The sequence below is a fragment of the Pleurodeles waltl genome, chromosome 3_1 (assembly GCF_031143425.1).
Source record: "Pleurodeles waltl isolate 20211129_DDA chromosome 3_1, aPleWal1.hap1.20221129, whole genome shotgun sequence".
Classification (NCBI taxonomy): domain Eukaryota; kingdom Metazoa; phylum Chordata; class Amphibia; order Caudata; family Salamandridae; genus Pleurodeles; species Pleurodeles waltl.
The window spans coordinates 1978255595-1978279689 of NC_090440.1; the positions used below are offsets into that span (position 1 = coordinate 1978255595).

The 24095-nt window shown below is 43.7% G+C and overlaps 1 protein-coding gene across 1 annotated transcript in view; it reads right to left on the bottom strand.

Annotated features, from left to right (window-relative positions):
* Nucleotides 1-20966, bottom strand: part of LOC138285878 (multidrug and toxin extrusion protein 1-like) — a 679999-nt gene extending 659033 nt beyond the window's left edge. The window contains exon 1 of the mRNA XM_069226370.1: nucleotides 20739-20966. Coding sequence (XP_069082471.1) covers nucleotides 20739-20876 — 138 coding nt within the window. The 5' untranslated portion in view covers nucleotides 20877-20966. The remainder of the gene's footprint in view (nucleotides 1-20738) is intronic.
* Nucleotides 20967-24095: the final 3129 nt, after the last annotated feature.

Genomic DNA, 24095 nt, shown 5'->3' on the forward strand with positions numbered 1-24095 from the left:
TCTCTAGACGTCTGCAGGCCTACTTTGATTCTTTGAGTGCAGGGGTGATCCAGTTTGCTTTCTTAGTTGTGCCTCTGGGGTGTCTTGAGGGAGGCGAGGGTGTTGGCGCAGTCGGTGATCCATTTGTGGAGGTTGTGTGCAGCAGTGTTGACGTTGTCGTTGGCTTGGGAGGGTGTCGCGTTGAGGGTGGTGGTGAGCTAGGCCTCAGTGGCCTTGTTCCATTTTCTGCGAGGAAGTTGGGGAGCATGGTGGTGACTGATGGGTTTGTTGAAGGTGAAGTGAATGCAGCGGTTGTCGGTCCACTGGAGTTCGGTGGTGTGGCTGACGGAGACGTGGTTGCTGGCAGAGAAAATGGGGTCCAGTGTGTGACCATCCGAGTGAGTGGGTGCGGTGATGAGTTGCTTGAGTCCAAGGTTGGCAAGATTTTCAATTAGGGTGGTGGAGTTGTTGTTGTTTGAGTTTTCCAGGTGGAAGTTGAAGTCCGCCAGTAGGATGTAGTCCTTGGATGTAAGAGCGTGGGTGGAGGCTAGGTCAGTGATGGTGTCGAAGAAAGGGGGGCAGGGGCCCAGCGGCCTGTAGATGAGGGTGCCCCGCAGAGTGGTGTTAGGGTTGGTTCCAATCTGGAAGCGGAGGAGTTCCATGTTGGTTGTGGAGTCTTCAGTGCTGGTGGAGAGGCGTAGGGACTCTTTGTAGACGATGGTGATGCCTCCCCTGGGGCGGTTCGTGCGGTCTTTGCGGATGATCTCGTAGCCGTCGGGGATGGCGATGTCTGGGGCCGAGGAGGAGCTAAGCCATGTTTCTGTGAGAAAGGCAACGTCCGAGGATGTGGTGTCAATGAGGTCCCAGAGTTTAATAGCATGCCAGTGGATGGAGCGAGTGTTGATCTGGATACATCTGAGGCTGTGTTCTGCTTTGTGGGTACTCGGGTGGGCTTGAGTGACAGAGGCTGGTAAATCTGCAGTGGTAACAGGTGAAGGGTCCCTTGGTGATGCCTGCTTACAGTTGTTGTTGTGTACCGGGTTGAGAGCGATGAGTGCTACTGGTGTGTAGCGGTGGAGGGTGAGAGGCCCAGGGGTCCTGGCGCTGGTTGCGGTCGGATCGTGGACGGGCGCAGACGGGCTTGCCTTGGGTGTGCCTTTGGCACGCCAGCGGTGCGGCCGCCATTAAGTAGATGGGGGGGAGGAGAGGACAGCTGGCAGGCGGAAGCAGGAACAGAGTGAAAAAGGGAGGCGGGCCGCGGGGGTAGCAGCAGCAGGGAGAATGTGAGAGAGAAGGGGGGTGGGACGCAGGGGCAGCAGCAGCGGGGAGAGTGCGAGAGAGGAGAGAGAGAGAGAGAGAGAGAGAATGAAAGGAGTGATGAGAAAAGCGAGGAAAAGAAGCGCAGAAAGCGAAAGAGGCACAGAGACAGCACACTAAAAGGAAAAGGGAGGAGAAAAGAGAAAGAGGCAAAGAAAGAAGAAAGCGCAGAAGTGAAAGGCACAAAAACAGCACACTAAGAAAAAAAAAGGAGGAGAAAAGAGAAAAGGGGCAGAGGGTAGCCAGCAGAAGAGCAGAGCTCTTCCACTAGGCACCAGGGATGAGGCGCAGCGGGTAGAGGAGAGCCTCGAACTTCTGACCGAGGTCAGAGTTCAAGACAGGACAGGCTTCCACTTGGTGGTGGAGCTGTGCGGATGCAGAGCAGTTCACTGACCAGGTCAGTTAGGTTGCTCTCCTAGGTAAACAAATTAAGTAACCCTATGCAATTGGTTTTCGTGACATTGCAGTTATTTCAACAACTACTTTATGGACACCACATTGAAAAAAATAACTTGCTACGAAGGTAGGTTTCCAGAGCTACTCTCTGGCAGTTTACGAAACAAGTGGCACTCTTCCATTGTTTTCCTTTACAATTAGGATCGTCAAGGTTCACAATCAGTGGATGGCATTTCACCGTCATTGAATGCATAACTCAACAATAAGCCAATCAGAGGCTGAAATTGACAAATATGCATCCAAGATTGTAACGTTTGGACTGGCCATTTACTAAACCTGTATGGAGAAGTTCCCGTTGAAATCCTACACATTATGGAAATATATACAAAAAAGTGTTAAACCTTCTAGAATTAATGCATAAAGCTCAACAGAAACCAAGAAAAATAGAGAATTAAAATATGCTGAGCTAGAGGTTAAGGAAAAAAAGCTTTGCTAAAGCTATTGACCATATCCGCTCAAAAACATAGACATGGTGGGCATTGGACCTAAATAGCTGAAGATGGTCAGTGTTAAAAGCAGCATCACCGAACTTTTTTGCAGTCTTATCAAGCAAATATTTAAAAAGTAATACTCAACAGTAACCATTCACACAATGGCCACATAAGAATATTTTCCAAACACAGAATCAATTGTTACATGCAGAGAGTGAGCATCAGCTTGTAGGCCAATTATTGCAAACTAGAATTTGGGGGAACATGAGATTTAATAAACTTCCCTTACGTCTCAATCTTTTGCAAGGTGAATATAAACAGCATGCAATATGGAGCCTTTTGGGAATTTAAGAGAGAAACAATATTGGCTCAACATTGTCCCCTGTCTAAATCAATGTCTTATCAGTATAGCGATAGTATTCATTCGCATGCTATAGGTCTGATCATCAACAGCTCAACAGTTACGGGGTAGCTACATGCAGATGAAATTACTATCCTTGTACCCCAAACAAATGGTTCTGGTGTAACCACAGCTTCATGGGGAAATAAATCAGTGCAAGGAAATCTGTGTATTTCATGCCTTTGGAGAAGAAAAAAACAGTGTAATAAACCCCGAATAAAATGTAAGCTGAATCATTTCTCATCACCTTGTCTATCAGAAAAGTTACACCGGAAGTGTGCAGAAAGGGGCGAATAACTGTCAGGAAACGTTCCCTTCCTCTTCTGCAAAGAGGTAGTGTGTGTGTGCAGGAAAACTTGAAACTACCCAAACAATACTCACTTCTTCGCCTCCTTTCTTGTCCCTCTCGTTACAAAATGCGGCATCTCTGCCTCTACAGGCAGGTTTACAAGCCAAATCTCCCTTAAATAAAACTGAAAACACGAACTTAATATATGCTCTCATCTTACTTCTTTCTGTCTGTTTTGGTTCATCTTTCATGTGACCCTGCGGCGCTTAGGTCACACTTGCGAATGTTGTGAGGCTGCATACCTGTGGCGGGGTGGGAGGTGGGGGGGCGCCTGCACACAAGGTACGGCAAATCTTATTACTACTTTATCGCTTTGTGTGAAGGGCAGTCAGCGAGGAAAGCGCGTTCTGTGTCAGCCATGCGCTTCCTTTTCTGCTGAACTCGGAGTTGAAGCCATTAGGTAGATGCTTTTATTTTTATGACTGTGCGTCTCAGATACAATCCTTTCAGTGGCGTCAGCTCGAGAAAAATGCGAATCTTAGCAATGGCGTTCCTCGTTGGTGGTCAGTGCCGGTAGGAAAACGCGTCGTCGTGGAAGAACAGTCTCTTCTGAGACCCGGTGGCCACAAAGCTTGCTAGCTGTACTGGATCAACCGCTGTTACTTAGATAAATAGTGAAGCAAAGGATGAGTGCAAATACTTACCTTATTGCTTTATGTGTGGTGGCCTTGATATATTTAAGCTGTTAGGATTTTCCATCATTATTGTGTGAAACCATGGAAGTAAGGCCTTTATCCAAAACGCGACATTGTTCCTCTGACTCATCTTCAGAGGAGAAGGAAAGTCGTCAATTCAGAAACCATTCCAGCCATCCCATTTCCAAAGAGAAGAGAAAAGCCTCAGATGATGTCTGTCTGCTGAGGAAGTTAAAGCTTTGATAAAGGAAGCATTTGCTAAGGCTTTGAAGAAAGGTGAGTAATTGCAATTACAGTGAATAACAATGCTCTGAGGACCTTAGTCTTTATTATTACATGATTGGATGGATCTAGAACACCAGGGTCCATCAGGGTTCCTTAAAAATATGTATGTGTTGGAAGAGGTGAAATAAAATCTTCCTCATTCTATTAAAATTGACACAATGTTAGCCACCTTAAAAGGCCACGCTTCAGTTAACCCTGAAGACTATATGCCAAAGCATCAGGTTAATACAAGGAGTGAAAACACTATGAAAAGAGCACCTAAGAGCAGGAACATATGCAGCCTATAAAGCACAATCTTTGGTGAAGAATTTAGAAAATCTGCATGTGGAGGATTGTTCGGATTTTCTTTTCAGCCTGGAACAACAAGCAAGATTTCTACTGGATATCTCCTGTGATTCAATAAAGTCAGCAGTGCTAGCGACTTGTGTTTCTTTTATGGCCAGGAGTCACAGGTGGTTAAGCGATTGGAAGGCAAAGACAACAGAGGAGACCGCTTTGTTAAAAATTGTCTTTCAAGGGAGAAAGCTGTTTGGGGACCTGCTTGAACAAATGGCGCCAAAAGCTTTCAAGGACAGAAAGCATTCCTTACCCCATAAAGAAAAAAGTGGTTCATCAAGAAACAAAAAATCATACTACAACAGATCATCACACCATAGGGGTTTCCAGCCCAAACGAATGTCAAAGGTCGGACTCCTCTGGATTTAAGCCAAGGCAGAAGTAACAGAGGTCCTTACTATTATGTAAGGGAAGTGTTTTGATTGGGGGCTTTCTGATGTTTTTTCTTCTTTTCTTCAAGAACGGAAGCGGATGTGTGCGATATATAGTTATGAATATCTGAATATCATTCACAGAGGTTATGGAATATAATTTGAATCAAAGACTCCAAGCTCAGGAAGCATTCCTACACCTGTGCCAAAGAACAGAGAGAAAGCATTGGCATTAATTAAAGCTATTCTGGTGCTGCTGGAGAAAAGAGCCAAAGGTATTAGTACCCAGGCAGGAGAGAGATGAAGGGTACTGCTTCATCCTCTCCTAGTGAGGAAACCATCAGGATGCTCCAGACCAGGCTTAGATCTAAGGAGAGTCACCAACAGGGATAACAACAGTTCACTTCAAAATGGCTTTACCAAAGGATTTCATGGTAGCCATACATCTACAGGACGAATATCTTCAAATACCAATTTTTCATCATCATCAATAATAATTAAGATCTGCAGTCCGAAATCAACATTTTCAATTTGCAGTCCTGCCACTGGGAAAAAAGTCGACTTCAAGGGTGTTTAGAAAACTGTTGGCACTATCGGTAAGCATGCTTCACAAACAAGACGTGCTTTTGCATCCCTACTTGGACAATTGACTTATCCATGCCAAATTAAATGCTCAAGTAATCAAGGAAAGAGGCCAGGGCCCTCATTACGAGGCTGGTAGTCATCAGACCGCCAGCCTCGCTGTGGCAGTCTTTGTGCTGCTGACTCAGCGGTAAAGACCACCGCATTACAAGTTGTGGGGTTTGGCAGAAGCCACAACGCCGCCTGGCCCGCCGGTTTACAAGCCTACAGACAGCCAGGCTTTCTGCAGTGATCACCCCGCCACGAAAACCCTGGAAGTAACGCACCCAGCGATAGGAACCCTCATTCCTGTCACTGGCACACACATGCACACATGTCCCCACACCTCCATGCACCCCTCACCCGTCCACACACTTCCAAACACCCCTCCCAACTGTACTCATCCATCCAAACACCCACACCCACCCTCCTCCTTCACCGCATACATCCACTCACTTCCCCTCCTCTCTGCACCGCATACATCCACTCACTCCCCCCCCTATCCCCTGCACTGCATACATACACTCACCCGCTCTCCCCGTTCATTCACACAAACCTGCACCCCCCTCTCCGTCCACTTACACAAATGCATGTACACAAAAATCCAACACCCCCCCTCCGCCCCATCCAAAAGCACTCACTCACCCCATCCACAATCACACACACCCCATCCACATTCATTCACACCCCACCCCCTCCATGCACGCATACATTAACACACTCCCCCTCCTCATATACACACTTGCACACAGATACCCCCACTCACTTGTTCACAAACACGCACTCATACACCCCCATTCGCACACATAAATGCACACACCACACACATGCACCCAACACTCCCCCCCCTTTTCAGAAGATCACCTTACCTTATCCAGTGAGCTGGTCATCCAGGAAGGGATTGGTCCTGGCGGTTTTGCACCGCCAGCACCACCACTCCAGCAAGACTCCACTAAGCCGTATTACGGCTCATAATACAGCGGATGGAGTCTTGCTGCTGTGGCTGTGCTGGTGAAGCACCCGTCTCTTCATTTCTGTCCGCCAATAAATGGGCGGAAGTCCTCGCACAACTCTTAATATGGTGGTCAGCAGACCGCCAGCACTGGCGGTCTGCTCGCTGCAGTGGCTTTGGCGGTCTTTGAAAAAGACCACCGAAGTTGTAATGAAGGCCCTGGTTCTGGAGGTTTTCCTATGTCATGGATGTTTGGAAAATTGGGAAAAATACCAGTTGCCCCCTCTCAGAATATAAAGAACCAAGGTTTTAAACAGATAATGGCCTGGTAATAATTCATATCAGAAGGCAGCAGAAGATGATAGCAAATCTGCTCAGCTTTCTGTATTCTTAAATTCACAAATCAAATTGTGAAGGAAGGAACTTAGAAAAAGACTGAACATACACTGCAGAAATTACATAAGTATGTGTTATGGGCATGGATAACCCCAGAGCGTACCCCAACTTAGCTGGTCAAAAAATTCAAATACTCCAGTATGCAGATGACATGGCTATTTAGATTGCACCCGATTAGTCATTCAGAGATCATTCAATGCCGTAACTCGCTACTGCACAGAGAATGCTGTCATGAACAACTTCACGAAAACTAAAAAAACTGATATTTGGAAAAACATTGATTAAGAAAGGGTCTAGCATATCAAAGGATCTAACCTAGACAGAGTGAAAATCTTTAAATACTTTGGTGTGCACCTGGATGAAAGGGGCAGCAAATGGGCACAAGAAGAAGCCTTAAACGTATCTGCAAAAGCAGATAATGTGCAAAATGGGGCACTTAAAAAAGAATTTGGTTTGCCCAAATCTTTGAGCACTATTAACTGTTGTGGGGTGCAAAGTGATGCCCTCACTCATATGGAGCGATCATGTTCAAAGACAATTATTGGAATTGCTGGACAAACAGCAATGTGAGCACTATTGTCGCCTGTTTGCTCTCCCGGACTGCACAAGCCAAGCACAAATTAGGCTGGAATTTAACCTCCCCAAACAGGCCCTGCACCAAATACATATCATTTTGCTCAAAATGAAATCAGTGAAAACTAGACTAATGAAACAACTCTTGTGGAAGTAAATAAAGGAGCCAAGCTCCGAATGAGGTTAGTTTTTAACAAACTCCATCAAATTTGGAAGGTGGAAGACCTCATCAGTGCAGGGCCACCAAATAAAGGTATAACCAAACAGTTAATGAAGAACAGAAAAATACAGCGGATCAAGACCTACGGGACCTAAAAAAATAAGGCTAACAGTAGTTGGGCAACAGATCTGTACATTCCGGGCATTCTGACAGATTATTTGAGTTTGCCACTTCTGAATCAGGCAGAATACAAGTTTAGGAGACTGTGGTGGGGTTTGATACCACTAAGAACCTACTGATATGGTAAACAATGTACATTACATGCTAAAACTGAGGAATTGTTGCTTCATGTGATATGCATATGTGGAAGGCTAAAACCCCTGAGGCAGTTTTGGCTACGACTAGTGTTCCGTGCTTTGAATATTAGATCATGCAGGGATGCAATTCTCTGCTGTCTAAAAAGGAAATCGTGCCAGCTCTAAGGTCATTTTTCAAGAGTTTTAAAAGTGATTACAAATACAGCTATGTAACACAAGTTGCCTCGGTCTGCCCAAAGGGAATAAGAGAAAGGGATTAGGAGAAATATTGACATTGGATCCTGCCCATGAGTATTTAGCCCGCTTCTCTGGAGACAACTATGGCCTAAGTCTTGGGCAAGCCAATACATTTGCTAGGGAGTGCCATGTGCAATAAAGGGTACTGTTCAATATCAATTAATGTCCTGTGAGATTATTTGTTTAAGGGAAATGGCCAAACAGTTTCTGAATAGGGCTTCATGTTTTTTAAGGGAAGTGTGCACTAACAATCCTATGTTTTCGGCTGATTATCGCATTATGGACTCCAAAGAGAATTAGGTGCTGTAAGGGAAATTCACTAACAGATTTTATCTAGGATGGATCCTCCTAATATCCAAAGACTGTCCAAGGAGCTTTTTAGGAATAATTCAGGGGGCGGGGGCCTGGGGAGGATCGTAAAATTATGTAATGATTTTAATTAATTGAACATTAACTATTAAACTTGGACTTATGGAAATGACAGAGATGTTTTCATATTTAATTGCTTTACTCATATATAAACATTAACATGTAACACACAGATGTACTGTGTGAGTATTTTTTCATGTTTGGCTTGACCATAGCCAATGTGGCCCGCAGTTTAAATGATAAACGTCTGGTTGCCATTTTGTTCCATGTCATGCATCTTTCCTAATTTCAAGAGAAACTGAACCAGCAACCTCAAATGATGTGTCTCTTGTTTTCTGTCCCCGTGTGAAATGTTTTCTTTACATAATCCTTATAGAACTCGCTAACCAGCACATGCAGAGTACTGCTTGGACCACAGATATCTCATTATGTTGCACATAACTTTATGCCCGAAGGATGTATAGTGTGAGTTTTTTCTGTAGTACTGACAAAGTAATTGAATTTAGTCATCAGTTGTGCCCTAACCCGATTGGTCCTTCATCTGAGAATCATGTGTGGGTACAGCAAAATGTTAAAATTGTGTGATTTAAACGGAAGCAATGTGCATGATTCTCCTGAACCTTCTTTGCCTGACCCTTAGGCAGATGTATGTAGAGCAGATGCCTTTCACTTGCCTTTATGACATAATCCTTCTTTCCTGACCTATTAGCTAACTTTCCTTGATTTAGCAGAATAGAATGCTCTGTTTATGGGACAAATGATCTAGATTGCCTTTCATTCTGAGACAAATTTATAATAGTTTGCCTTTGCTCTATGACTTTGAGCTGCATTGAACTATACGTTGATTACTGATTTAATGTATTATCGATTTATAACTAATTTGATAATCTGAATGTATAACTTTGCTAATCCTTTAGTAAACCGTCATGTTTTTGAAACTTTAGCCACTCGCTGCCTTATTTATGGAACCTAATGTGCTTCACATTATTGAAATGTATTGAATTTTGATGTTAGCCTCGGCGTTTTTGGGGAATGCAGGGTAGCACAGTGCAAACTGCGAAGAAGCCGTGAGCAGTCATGAGCAGTCATGAAACAAGAAAACACTATTGTGGAGGGGCTCTGCAATCACACGCCGCCCACTCGACCTCTTATTTTAGGAGCTTACAGAAGACAGATGAGCACACCAGTCTCTCTCTAACAAAAGGGCCTTATATCGAGACAGCTCCCTGCCTGCGGGAGAGGACTTTTTTCGCAGAAGTAGGGCAGAGTAGGCTTCAGTACGTGCCTCGGCACAGGTGATGGCAATCTGCACAAATACCTGTTTCCCGTTCTGACACTGCATGATAAAATTAGAATCTGGCGTTAAACGGCAAGGTTTTTTTTTTAAATAAACAGTATGGGATGCCGTATATTTTCTTTAAATAATCTCTCCAGTGCTGGCAGAGCAGGGAACCGAAGCACAGAGAAATACAGGGATCTGCCAAGGATCACACAGGTTGGTCAAGTCGAAAAGGCAAGTTAAAAAAAACTGTTCACAAGGTTCCACACTCAGCAGCTCAAGTTAATCTGCCATGTGGCTGCTAATAATGTACCTCCTTGTATCCAACTACACAGAGGCCTGTAACAACTTGGCCATTGAATTTCCCCTTCAAGGGAGAAGCGTCATCCTACAGGGATCCACGTGAGCGGCTTATACAGTCCTTGTTGGTCTCTTACATGCTGCAGTATTCCCTTTTATACGTAGTGGACTAACTACACCTACCAGAAGGCTCAGCGACAGCCCGGAAGTGATGAGCAATGCACTCCTGACACTGGGCAACATTAGGTGTGTTCATCTGCTCTCATGGTTGGTGCAGCTTCACCGTAGACAAAACCCCTGCCTTGGAGTAATTGATACCGTGGAGGCAAAAAAAAAAAACCTTGTGCAGGAATGAAACTGGGCTTCATGACGGGTGAGGTCAACTCTCTAATCTGCTTTATTTAATACCTTGCTTTTTAAATGGCCTTGCGGATCACACGTTTGGTGCTTCTAAGTGCACCAGGCAATTATTGCTTATTCGACAATTCGTTTATGGACTCTCCTCGTGCTGTCCTTACCTAAACTCTGGTCGCAGATGGCAGATTAGAAATTGCAGCAGCTATGCGTCCCCGGAACGAGCTGGCTAGCCTCATCACTTCTCAAGGCTGTACTGCTCATTTCTGGGATACTTCTGATAAAGTTAACTCCGAACCCTTACATGCACTTACTACGTGACACTACAACCTTTTAGTATCGCGACAGGCAATAACAGGATCTTACACTACGGGGTGTATTCTGTAGCCTTACACGAACAACCGGATGACCAGACCCCGCCCAGGTTACAAACCTGTTCCTCCGAAGCAGGCGCGTTACCCCGCCAGGCTAACACACTAGTGTCCTAAACCACAAAGGACATGGAGCGCCATTTTTTTTAATTTACAAAATCAATGAGCTCAGCGAGTGGCATTCACTGGGTATGTGTTACCTCTTTGCAAAGGCTCGCTTCTACAACAGTACCTAATAAAAAAATATTTAACTCCTATTATTCGCCGAGCATTGACAGACTGAGTCCCGTGGATCAGACGCTGCAGTGAAGCTAGCGTCAAAGGTTCGGTCAGACCTCTGCCTGAACACCACATGCTACTTACCGCTTTACAGAGCTTTTTAATTCAGTAATAAATCCCAGGAATTTAAATAAAAAGGCATTTTGCACTGTGCTCAAGCCAATGCTTCGAGATTTTAAGCCTCAAAAGCAGGTCGATGCTCATTCTTGTTTATCATGTTGACTCCCCTTCCCACCCGTTTCATTCGGTTTCTTGGCGGATTCATAATTACAAACAAACCCCAATTTAAAATGTAAGGTAAGGGGATTAACTGTTGCAACACCCAAGTTTCCCTGTTATGAAGTCCCTTGAAGGAGATTACATTACTTTTTATATGTTATCATTTAATTACCAGAAGAATTGTGCCACAGTGGCACCAATGTAACTACTCTGAGGAGACACTGGAGCCTTTATTACGAGTGTGGCGGTCTCGCGACCACCACACTCACGATGGCGGTCAGACCGCCACAGACAGGGCGGTCCGACCGCCCTATTATGACCGTGGCAGATGGGCATGGATAGTGCAGCCCCCCCCCCCAAGGACAGCCCCGTTGTGCATTTCACTCCCCGAACTAGGGGCAGTGAAATGCGTGACAGGTACTATCGCACCCAGAGCACCACAACATTGCCACCGGCTTGATTACGAGCCAGCGTCAATGTTGTGGTGAGTTTTACACTGGGGCAGCGGGTGGAAATGCTGTTTTCACCCACTGGCCCAGCAGAAAACTCCTAATAGGGTGGTCAGCATACCGCCAGAACTGCAGGCATGCTGGCTGCAATGGCTTTGGCGGTCTTGAAAAAAGACAGCCAAAGCGGTAATGAGGACCTGAGTAAGCCTAAGTATGTTTAGGGAATTTTATCATCAACAGCACTGAGCCAGAACTGGGGGACTGCATGCCAAGTACTCTGTCTGGCTAGAGCATGAGCTAACAAAGCAAACTCTCTCTTCACGTCACCTGCAAGGGCCAGTAACATGGCCAATCACTGTGTAGGTTCAAAATAGTCACACAGTGAGTTGCTCTCGTGCTTTTTATAGTGGTAAACAGCAATGGAAGGATTGGTTGGGGCAGGTTAACCCAATGCTCCAAAAGAGATCCTGAATTGTGCTACTCCAGGCTGCTTAACACAGCGCAGATTCAATGGGCCAATAACATGTCAGACTGGTCACAGAAAGAGACCTGTCTAACCTGACATGCGCAATACACTTCATTCCCAATACTGCCTGCTATTGCATTGAATAGGATTGGCTCCACCGGCCCTTCTCTCAGGCTAAACACTTGATCAGAATAGCTCGGAGGCCAGGAGAAAACATAAAACGATACACAGCAGATGGTACTTTTAAATAATAGTTGCGGCATTGCACAGTGCTCGAGGTGGCGGGGGCAGTGCCACTTCACCAAAATGAACAAGCTGCCACTGGCTGTCTCGTAAAAAGAGCACCCTACTGTGAGAAGTGGCAAGGGTAATATGCCACACTGGAATGGCATATACCAAGTTCCAGCTTGCATATTATATGAAACTAACAATACGAACATCTTCACCAAATACAGATTGCATAGCAAAAGAATGGAAAGTGAGCCTGGGGACAAGCACCAAACCAGAAATCTGGAGAAGCCAAAATTTGCCCTCAGAGTGACTACAAGAAATAGAGGCAGGCACATTTTCTCCTGCATTTGTCATCTGGAGAACTTACTTTCCCACTGTCTTTTAAAGAAATGAGGACTTGCTGAGAACAAAACAGATGAAGCCCATCATGCCTCTTGCTTGGCGAACTACTAACAACAATGGTGCAGTCAGCCCAGAGTAGCAGGACTGAGAAAGTTCCCCTCTCTCTTTCAGAGTGTTGGAGTTCAGAAACACCATCAGAAATAACGACAGAATTAAAAATGTACAGCCACTATGTGAAACAAGAGCAATTTGGAGGGAGCATCCCATCACTCCTTATAGACCATCAGCATGATTGAGGGAATCATGGACTCTCGATTGAAGGGCTGCTTGATTAAAGATGGCAGTGTCCCAGCAGTACCTACTACTTGATGGCAAGTAGAAGGGACTTAGTGAAAGCTTGCAAAATAAGATCAGGATTGAGTGCAGTGAAGGATCTACATATGAGAGGACAGCATGACTGAGGAAGATCTGGAGATGCTCTACAAAGGAAAAGTGTGCTTAGGCGGGTGTGAGGTTTCTGTGAAAAAGTAGTAGATCTGAGAGAATGTGGGGCTGCTCTACTACAGAGCAGGATTAAGTGGGGACTAAAGACTCCATCTGAAAGAATAGCAGGCCTGAGAAGAGTCCAGAAACTTCCTGTGATTGAAGTGCGGATTAGAAGGAGGTCCAGTGAATCCCTCTTATTGCGCAGCAGGGCTGAGGAGGTCCAAAACCATTAGGTGAAAAACCAGCTGGAGAGGGGGGGATGAAGGAAAATCACATGGAATAAGCAGGGAGGAGGGTGGCCCTAAGATGCCATATGAAAATACTTGCGTGGGTGAATCCATGGGCTATATGTGAAAGAGGAAGGGGATAGAGTTGTGTCTGTCTATGGACTGCATGGTGAGGGAGCATGCTACTTAAGACTATCAAAATCACACATCAGGTACATGTGAATGAACATGTCCCCACTACGCCATAGTATATGCCACAGGTTTATGAATTACATAGGGAGAGTCCATTTTAGAATGTAGAAGGACCAAATGGAAATCTAAAACATTTACCCACAGAAGAGAAGGAATGATGCAGTCCGGGAACTATGTAATGAAACACCAGGATTGGGCTGTCCACAACCCCACATGAAAGGTTAGCAATATTGAGATACCTCTTTTCCTCCATCCAGGACTGCATGCAAAAGGGCATCAGAACTGAGGGAATCTGAGAATTCTATGGCCATGAAAATCAAGACAACTCTGATCCAGCCACTGTCCACGAAATTACAGCATCTGAGGATTTGCTACTAATGAATGGTAGGACTAGGGCTGGCTCCAGTAAACCCAATGTCATATTAATTAAGGTCAGGAGATCCCTACTAAAAACTCCAATGTTGATTGGTAACTGGCAGTGGTGGGGGTGGTGCCTCTGGGACTCTTGGTGAAGTAACATGAGGACTGAGGAAGCCCAGGAACATATCATTAAAAAATAATTGAGGAACTAAAGTGAAGAATAGCATGTTTGAGGGTGGTCTAAAAGCTTCATTAAAAAATGAAAACCAGAATTGCAGGAGGTTCTAGAATTCTATACTAAAGAACAGCAGGACCAAGGAGATCCACTGACTCAATGTTAAATAGAAGCTAGTGCTGCACGTGGTTTTACAACTCGCTGACATAAATGTCACTCCTGTCACTACGTACCTACTGTGACGAAGCAGTTGACACTACTCTTACGGATAAACAATGGATGCGATGCCGAAAACAGTATCAGTAAATGCCCACCTTCAATATACACAAGTTAATTAATTACATCACATGTGCCTTACACACAAGAGACTGGCCCGCATGTGCCCCGGGACCTTCTGGTTCCTTTCCTTGATGCTAACTTTACACCCATGGTTTGGCTGTGCCCCAAGATACCCTCTATTGGAAAGGGGTAGCAAACGTCCTTCACCACTGCCTTAGGCTATACACCCAACACAAATGCCACACACTTTTTACTGGGAATCACTTCTCGCTCAGCAGCCCGCAAATCTATTAACAAATGTATAGATTTAGCATTAGTCTTGGCAAAAAGCAGAATAGCCATGAATTGGAAGTCAACCACTGACACCCTAACCCCCCCTCCCCACTATGACAGTGGTTACTGGATCTGAGTGCTAGCTTAACAGCTGAACAGGCAGCAAAGGGAAGTGCCGGTCTGGCCCCATAGGCCCCAATTAACCCTCCAAATTGGCAAAATACATGGAAGTAGTGGAAGCACAAATTGTCACTATTCCACTGTAATTACACAACATGAGATGGACCGAAACCGAGGGTATCAGCACTCCTGTTCTGCCCCCCCCCACCTGCTTCTCCTCACCATGATTGAACATAACACTAGGTGAGCGCTGACCAGAATGGAGCTACGTACCACACATGGACCACCACACCACTGAACCCCTCCTCTCTAACAACGAGGGAGGGTACCTACACATCTAAGGTTTCTCAGTTGGAATTGCTACCTGTCAGGAATATGTTGGCATAAATAAGGCTGGAAGGATACTCATACTGATTTGTGGCTGCAGGATTATCATAACAAGAAACTCCACTGAATCCAACTATATGAAGAAGCAAAGATAAACTGTATTTTTACATGTTGATTATGACACCAAATGAAAAAGTCTTGCTTACTATTGTACTTGCAGATGATAAAATTGCTAATAAAAAATTATTGAAAAAAAATATCCTTATGGTTGATGCAGGCACCTTCATACTGCCCCCTTCGCTACTCAGTCCAACTAATCAAATGCTCTGGAACTACCAGGGATGCAACATCTGTGATAGGAAATTCCTTGTCTATCTCAGATAGACAAAATAGAAAGAAACATCGAAGAGGGATTTGTAAAGGCGCACCTTACTGACTTTCAAATACGAGTGAAGATACCCTAGAAGTCTACACTGAGCAGCTGACCCTCCTACCAAGGAGGAGCGATCGAGCTCCCTACTGCAAATTCTCCTGGTATAGCGATGGTGAAGCTCATGTAAATGCAAGAACATTGTTATATATACTGATCAATTTTCTGTGTTTTAGATACTTTTTTTTTTGTAATAACTGGGACTTGTTTTAATGACTACGATTGCAAATTGATGCTTAAAATGTTTCTTGTTCATTACTATGTATGAACAATAGAATTTGTCATACATATGATTACACGTGTCTTTTGTAATGCACAGTAAATACAAATCGGTTTGGTCAAAATTGTTTAAGGTTGAATATGTGCATCTTGGGGGAAAATGGAAATATATTTGCCTTTGTCAGGTGATTGTGGTGTATTTCAACAGAGGTCAGTGGTGGAGGTACAAATGAAATATTAGATGCATGCCGCACAAGTTCCATGCTTGTTCATGCGCGCAGATAGTGCTGGACCCTAGATGAGCTAAAACTGGGAGTCTCACTTCTCCTGGGAAGGTATTACTTCTGACTGGTGCTTCTCCTACCATGAGCCACAATAATTGAAAATCTGCTGACACCCTCTTCTTTTTCGGCAACAACTTGGATATTTATTCTCTCAAAATGGGTGACTGTGTTTCCTGCTCATCAGCTTTCCTCTAATTTGAAGGACTGATTGTGCCAGTCATGAATCTTACCAACCATATATTTTTTTGTTTATCAAGTTCCGCTGGTTATTAATGTTGACAGATAAATGTCACTCAGTTGTAAGTTAGTATGGGATCTGCATTTTTTTGCATGGGCAGTGATTCGGCATTTTTAATGTTTACATGTTTCACTTTGTTGTACCTCACTTTCTTTCAATTGCACGGATTAGTAAAGCAGACCGTGTGCATGCATTTGTTTTCCTAGCAGTCTTCATCTCAGCTTGTTTTTCGCATCGCCAGTTTGGTCGAGACACATTCTTACACGGCTTGGGCCATTCAAGCCTTTACAATGTAATCTATGCAAAGTGCTTTAAATCAGCAGCCAGCAGACACTATCTGTGAAAATGTTGTTTAACTTGTTTTCCTCTTTTACCTGCCCTGTATTTCTGCTTTCGAGAATTTTTAGCAACACTTTGTTTTTAGTGTTTCAGATTGGCGTTTTTTCCCCATTGCCATTGCTTTTCGCATCTGCATTGTATCACCATTTAGATTAATGCTTACACATACATGTCACATAGGTGTAACTTTGCATTGGATAGCGTTTGTTTGCATCGTCAGTGCTTTGCCTTTTCAAATCTTTACATATTTCACTTTGTTCGACCTCAGTTTCTTTGAATTGCATGGATTAGTGAAGCAGTTTGTGTGACTGCACGCATTTGTTTTTTTAGCTTTCTTCGCCGCCGCTTTTTTTTCGGAGCACCATTTTGCTATATGTGACTTTTTTTTCCATGGCACAGACTAATCAAACAGTTACAATGTAATCCATGTAAAGAGTTTTAAAACGGCAGCCAGAAAATGCTGTTCAGTGCTCTTTGGATTTAAATGATTCTGTAAGGGAAAAACACACTTGCAGTGCATAGTAAACTGCTTTCAGATGTACTCTGCCTCTGTGGCAGTGTAATCTAAGAGAAGCTTTTAAAGCAGCATCCCGATGACGGTACCACTACTGCATATGCAATATATATATATATATATATATATATATATATATATAATGTATTTATTAAACGAGGGTCATTTCAAGTGGCTACTAGGTGCCCGATGGCTTTAATAAAACTAATCCTCCTTGCATGGCGAATTTTACTAACAGAATAAAAAATTGACTTCTATAAGTACTTTGCAATAAATTGCCTTCATTACAATATGGCACATTTAAAACTATATGACTATTTAAAACATCATTCTTTGTTACATTACTAATACATCCTTACATATGAGTTATAAACTTAATTAAGAAAAATAAAAAAAAATACTATTGAACAAGGAGGCGTATTAACCCAATTGCCCTAAAGGTATAAAACATTGCAGTTGTGCAACAAGAGAAAAATCAAGTACATTTGCAGTTAAAGTTGCCTTTAAAGGCACACGCTTCATGACACAGACTCTGTGGCGGATTACATTAACATATTTTCACACTACAGGACCATTCGCCCAGTAATAAGCTATTAAGTGAAACCACTTACTTTTAGGACCTCTGCTTTATATGTAATCAACATTGCAACACATTCACACACATGTAACAAATTCACAATTATTTTAATAGCTAGCAAGACTCCACTATGTCTAGCACTTTGATCTTTAGTTCATTTGTTTTCCTATGCACAAGCAGTCCAGTTATATGCTTCAGGCCAGGCCTCAACTTTTAAAGCACTCTACGTAACTGCATCTGCTTATGGGCTAAAAAATGTTTCAAGCGAACAAGTTGGTTAATAGACAACTGGCTTGAAGTTAGTGAGGCATCATTGTCCTTGGCTTTTGAGAAAAGCTATTAGTCTCCATGTACTTCAAAATCACATTATAATTAATGCAATAAAATATGCTGATTATGGTCACTACATTTCTCTTTTCACACACAGTTCTTTTGAAAATGCTGACCAGTGCCGTCTGGATAAAAATGCTCCTGTGCTGTCTAAAATTCAATCGCTGTGCATCCTAAAGGGCTTTCAGATTGACTCTGCCTCTGTAAGAACATAATCATGGGAAGCGCTTTAAAAGCACTATCCGGTTCCCAGCAACATATATGATTCTGTAAAGAGGCTCCAGGCACACAGTTAGTAGCTACACAGTGCACTTCAATGAGGCATTAAACTACACAAATTATTTATTGCTACACTGTAGAAGAAGATTTATAGCACAGTCAGGTCACATAGCATGTTGCGATATTGTACTCCGAGTAGTTCCACCTGGATAAAAATACTGCTAATCTAAAACCAAAAACCGGTTGCTGTTTCTCCTACACTGCTTTCATATGCACTCTGCTTCTATTACAATATGATCCATGGAAACTGCTTTAAAGCAATAACCACATGACCGCACCACTGCAGCGTTTGCAACATACTGACATCTGTAAAGAGGGTCCACTGATACGGATAATAACTGCACGGTCCACTTTAATAAAGCTAATTCCACTTGCATGGCACACTTTAAAAACACTCTGGGCCTCATTACGACCCTGATGGTCTAATGGGTTGCGGTAGCGTTCTGACTGCCGCCAATGCGTTGGTCCGAGGGCCATATTATGACTGTGCCCCAGTCGGCCTGCCAACACCACCAGATTATGACTTCACGTCGGCCTGGCGGTGCTGGCGGTCCTAATCAGCCAGGGGATTACGACCCTCTTCTCTGCCAGTGATTTCATGGCGGTAACACCACCATGAAAAAGATGGCAGAGACCGGGTGCAGGGGGGCCGCCTGGGCAGCCCTGTCGCAATGTTCACTGTCTGCTTTGCAGAGAGTGAACACTGCAACGGGTGCTGGTGCACCCTACGCACTACAGCATTGCCGCCGGCTCTATTACGAGCCAGAGACAATGCTGTAGGCTGTTTTCCGTAGGGCCAGCAGGCGGAAAGACCCTGTGGGGAAACTCATAATGGGTTTGGCGGGGAGGCTGCCAAATTGGTGGCAACTTACCCGTCGTGACTTTGGCGGACGGGCTTTTCCATCCGCCGAAGTCATAATAAGGCCCTTTGTGTCTGTGTCTCGCCTTCACGCTCGTGTTCATGGTGGCCATGGCACTTTGAATTGGTTTGCTTATATCAACTGTTTTTTATTTTTTATTTTCAATTTAAGTGGCAAGAAAAGTCCAGTTAGGAATTTACAATGTAATAGCTCTTACTTGAGCAATCGTGAGTCCCATTGCATTGCAAATGCTTGTTATTATTATCTAGTTTTAATGATACTCACTTTACTCTGAAAAATGTAAAATTGAGTCGGCCTCCCTTAAATCGACAGTTACCTGAAGATAATGAATGCTTCAACAGCAATCATTTAACTTGCTGAGCCATCCTGCAATCAATCAATCAGTACTTGTAAAGGGCGGCTTATCACCCATGATGGTATCCAGGCGCTATCAGGCAGGTTTGTAAAAAAGTCTAAAAAGTTGGGAAATTCTTAAGTTATAGTTCCAATGAAAACGTATTATTTACAGTAATGAGAAAGGTCACAAACAGATAAATACAGAACCCTTACATATTACACTGAACTACAAACTAACACAAGTAAATTAATGTTTTAAATGGGTAAGTACTGTCCGGTACAGAGACACTGCACTTCTTTAATATGAAACGGAGGACACCTTCACTTCTCAGTGCTCCTGCTATACATTTACCGGGAGGTTGTCAGCACATTTCCGACGCAAACAGGTACCCTGGGCAGCGAGTATCGGGAGCTCTGTATTTGCATTTAAAGCACTGAAGTAGATCACGCAGTAAAACAGGCAAACATAGTAGAAAGTAAAGAGCCACGATCCAATGATAGATATTAATCACAAACATGAACGGATTTATACTGCAAACACAAAGTGGTGCAAGACCCAAAACATGATTTACTAAATTCAAATGCCTCGGTTCATTATGTACTAAGAAAACACCACAGAAAGAAATCTTTAACTAAAGGTAAGTGAAAGTTGAATAGGTACCCTAACTTTTGAATTTCCTGACGTTTTAAACGTCACCTTGTTAATTTGGTATACTAACTGTAATAATGATCTCTCAAAAGTATGTACATAACTATGTTTGCAAATATACTCTCCATCATACACGCACTTCAAAAAACGAATGTGTTATTTAACAGCAAATCTCACTACATATGTATTAGTTTACATTGTTATACATACGCATAGTTTTAAAGGATTGTTATTGCTTTTCAGGGCCTACAGTTGTAAGATCACACAATGCACATTGCATAGACAAAAAAAAGTAACTCCGTCCCAGACTCCCTCTGTTAATTAAAATATCCATGCTCTCTTCCCCCCCCCCCCCCCCCTTCTCTTTTTTTTAGAATTTGGGCTTCCAACACAGTACGTGGGAGCTCGTTTGCCAGAAAGTTGTCATTCCTTTAGTTTCAAGCAGTACTTGAAATGGAAAAATAGAAGTGCAGGTACTCTGTACGAGAGTACCTGCTTGTTTTCGAGAAGTGCCGGTACTGTCCAATTAAAAGTATTTACGTTTTTCTGGAGAAGTGCAGGTACTCTCCCTCTCAAAATAAAAAAGTGTCAGTACTCAGTACCGGACAGTGCCGGCCCATTTAAAGCGCTGGTTTAAAGGACGATAAGGCGACGGTGGGTAACGTGAGTATTTTAAAGTCTGTGCTGGCATGTCGGTGTAATGTAGGCTCAGCAGGTCCCGAGCCGGGACCCGAGAGACTCTCTCTTACCGCCGGGCCCGCCAGTGCCAGCAGCTGCCGCACTTCAATCCCAAAGCCCTCGAGCACCCGCGGGCGGCGGGGGCCACACGGGCAGAGGAGATCGCCGCCTGTTTCCGCCATCCCCAGTGCCTGGACAGCACCTGTCATTGCCTTCTTCGATCTCCACTACTCTCCACATGGCCAGGAGAAATCAGGGGCCATAGCAGAGGGGAGGGTCCGGACTCGGTGACTGAAAGGGCGGGCTGTGGGACCAGGTCCGCCCCGTAGGCGGAGACGGGAGAAGACGGCGCCGCCTGAGCAGGGAGGCGGGACAGCAGGAGTTCAAGCACGGCTTTTTTTGGAGAGTCTGCTGGGACCACGTACCACGCACCTCAATTTACCAAAATCCCAGGGGTAGCGAAGGTGACATCCCATGACATTTCATCTTTAATTTTACTCACACCGGTGCTTTAAATGGGAAAAGAAACTTGCCAGTACTCACCAAATTGATCGAGATGGGCCTTGAGACTCTGGCAGGGGCGTATTTTAGGGGCGAGGCTTCGAGGCGGACATTTTAATATAATGCCTTTTTTTTTTTTTACAATGCAAAACGACCAAGTGTCCTTTGGCCACGTTCGTTCATATATGCAGACGTAATTTGTATTATTTTTTTGCAGTTTTTTTTATAGTGCGAACTTGGCGAAAGGGTAATAACGCTTTTTTACATGGGAAGACGAAGTTTTATATAAAAGCATACTTTTTGTTTTGTTTTTATGGCACCGAGAGATTAAGTGACTTGCCCAGGCTTCAGGATGTGGAGCGTACGCTGGGATTTCAAAACTCTGTGCCAACAAAATAAACCATGCTTTCAAGAAGAACTAGCGCTTTAATACCCTCCTGCCAAGTGTACGCAATATACAACTTCAAAAACGTACCGGATGCGGAATGTACCCCTGAACTGACCTTGTCCGAGGGGTGTTAGGCACTCTGACTGACAATGGCGAGTGTATTCCAGCGCTGCAGCCTTACACCCTGACAGCGCATCAGTTCCAGTGTGGGGAGCTCTAGCTGACAAGCCACATCTACTTACTCCTGTCCCGCTGTCAGTTAGAGAGTAAGGCTGCAGCAGGGATCCATAACCCAGAGCCCTACTCCAGCTTGCCTCTAGGAGTACTGGTACTCTCTTGACACAAGGAGATGTTCCAGTACTCTAGGGGAGAGAACTGAGAAGTGCCGGTCCTTGGTACCGGTGAGTACCAGCCGATTTATAGCACTGACTCACACATGCATGCTTACACTTAGAAATACATTTACACATACAGACACACAGTGCTTTAAATGGGCCGGTACTGAGTACCGGCACTTTTTTATTTTGAGAGGGAGAGTACTTGCACTTCTCAAGAAAAACGTAATACTTTTCATTGGGAAGTACCGGCACATCTCAAATCAAGCAGGTACTCTGTAACAGAGTACCTGCACTTCTATTTTTCAATTTCAAGCACTGCATACTCACCCTCATTGAAACGCACTCTTACCTGCAAGCATGCACACAACATACATTTAAAATCATTTTTTACCTACCTCAGCTTCCAAGGAGGGTCATACTCTAGTAAATTGTAAACCATTCATTATTACACTAATAGTGAATAATAAGATATAATTCCCTAATAGTGTAATATAAAAATTGACAGTAAACAAGGAAAGTGAGTTCCTGGCACTGATTTTTGCCTCCTCCGAGGCCAGGGGTCCCATAGCCAATGCCATAGTTGCATGGGGCATGCCAGGGGTCGCAGCTGTGACCCATGGCGATCGGATCGGATTAGATAACTATCTGATTCCTACTACCAAGGTGCCTACCTCTGTATACCAGGCATTGTTGCTCTTATTCACAGATGGTCTGTAGCACACTTGAAGTTTCCATGGGGCTAAATAGACTGATATGTACCTGATATTTCAGCCATCACAAAGCTAAGAGAGACCGACTAACATGGAGGCACATTCTGGACAGGACTGTAAAAAAAAAAATTAAGGAAAAGAGTCAATATTCAGGAATAAAGTGTTTAAATTCAGGACAAAAGTTCCATTTTACGGATACATCAAAGGAGAGGCCATACCGCACTATTTTATCAGTACATTTATTTACTCTTTTCTACATAGTACTATTTATTCACTTTGGTCTTTATGTGATTGCCTCTAGGTGTGCTACATTCTGGTGGCACGTTATGTCCTTGTTCAATACTAAATGAATGTCCTTGTGCATGGTGTCAAGGGCATCAAACCTATCCAGATTTGCCCAAATTTTCCTGGACAGAAAGGAACAACAATATTTGATTATGTTGATTATGTTTCTAAACATTTTAAAACCCATGGCAGTTTGGGAAACATTAAGATATGTGAAATCTGATAGTTTAGACAAGTGGAACAAACAAATTGGCTCATCTCTACCTCCAGTCAACTTTAAACCTAAAAAAAAACGAGGCAGAGCAGATGGTGTGGACGACAATCTCAAACCTAATGTCTGGATGTGAGGTACCCACAACTTGTCTGCAGTCTCACAGCACTAGAGTGTGCTTCTGGAGCTCTATATTTAGCTCAGAACTGGGAGCCCAGAATACCAGACAATTAGAATTCAAGGGCAGGGTGACATCAAGGTCAGATGGATGTCCCACAACAACTGATTTGAAGGATTGTTGCTAAGAAACAGACAAATAAGGATGAGAAGAACAATTCCTGAAATCAGACAAGAGGGGCCTGCCATGCGTGTCAGAAAGTATTGTGGGGATTTGTCATCAGCAGAGAAACAAAAGAGGCACTGTCTAGTGGTTGAACAAGCAGCGCCCACCCTCCGTGCCAAACTCTGCTCATGCAATTGTCAGCTGGCTGTGCTTGTGAAGGATGAGCAGGTGACTGACCTTTTGGAAGGTTGTGCTGGGTATTTGCTCACTCTGTCCATGTATTAGAAATGGTTCTGCAGTAGAACCAAGGCTGAACCAGTGATTTGGCTCATAACTAAGTGCCAAAGTACATGCATTATCTTCAAAATATTTGAGAAGTAAATTTCAGGAGCAAAATGTAAGCACATGATGATAATTTTATAATGAAAGCAGTGTTTCTTTAACATATGGTAGTGTTTACCCCTTTATATATAATTTGACTTCAGCAATTGAATAGGGAATCAGTTACCTTTTAATACAAAGGGCCTGAAAATCTAAGCAGGGTGAAGTGGTCCCTCTGAGCCACGTTTGCTTTTTGGTATTCTCTTTCACTTTTAGTAATGGGCCATCTGACACTAGTGAAGATGGTGGTGCTCCCCTAGTCATTGCATTATTTTGCAAACCTTCACTTACTCATCTTTTTTTTTCTTCTTCAGATACCTCAACACATCCC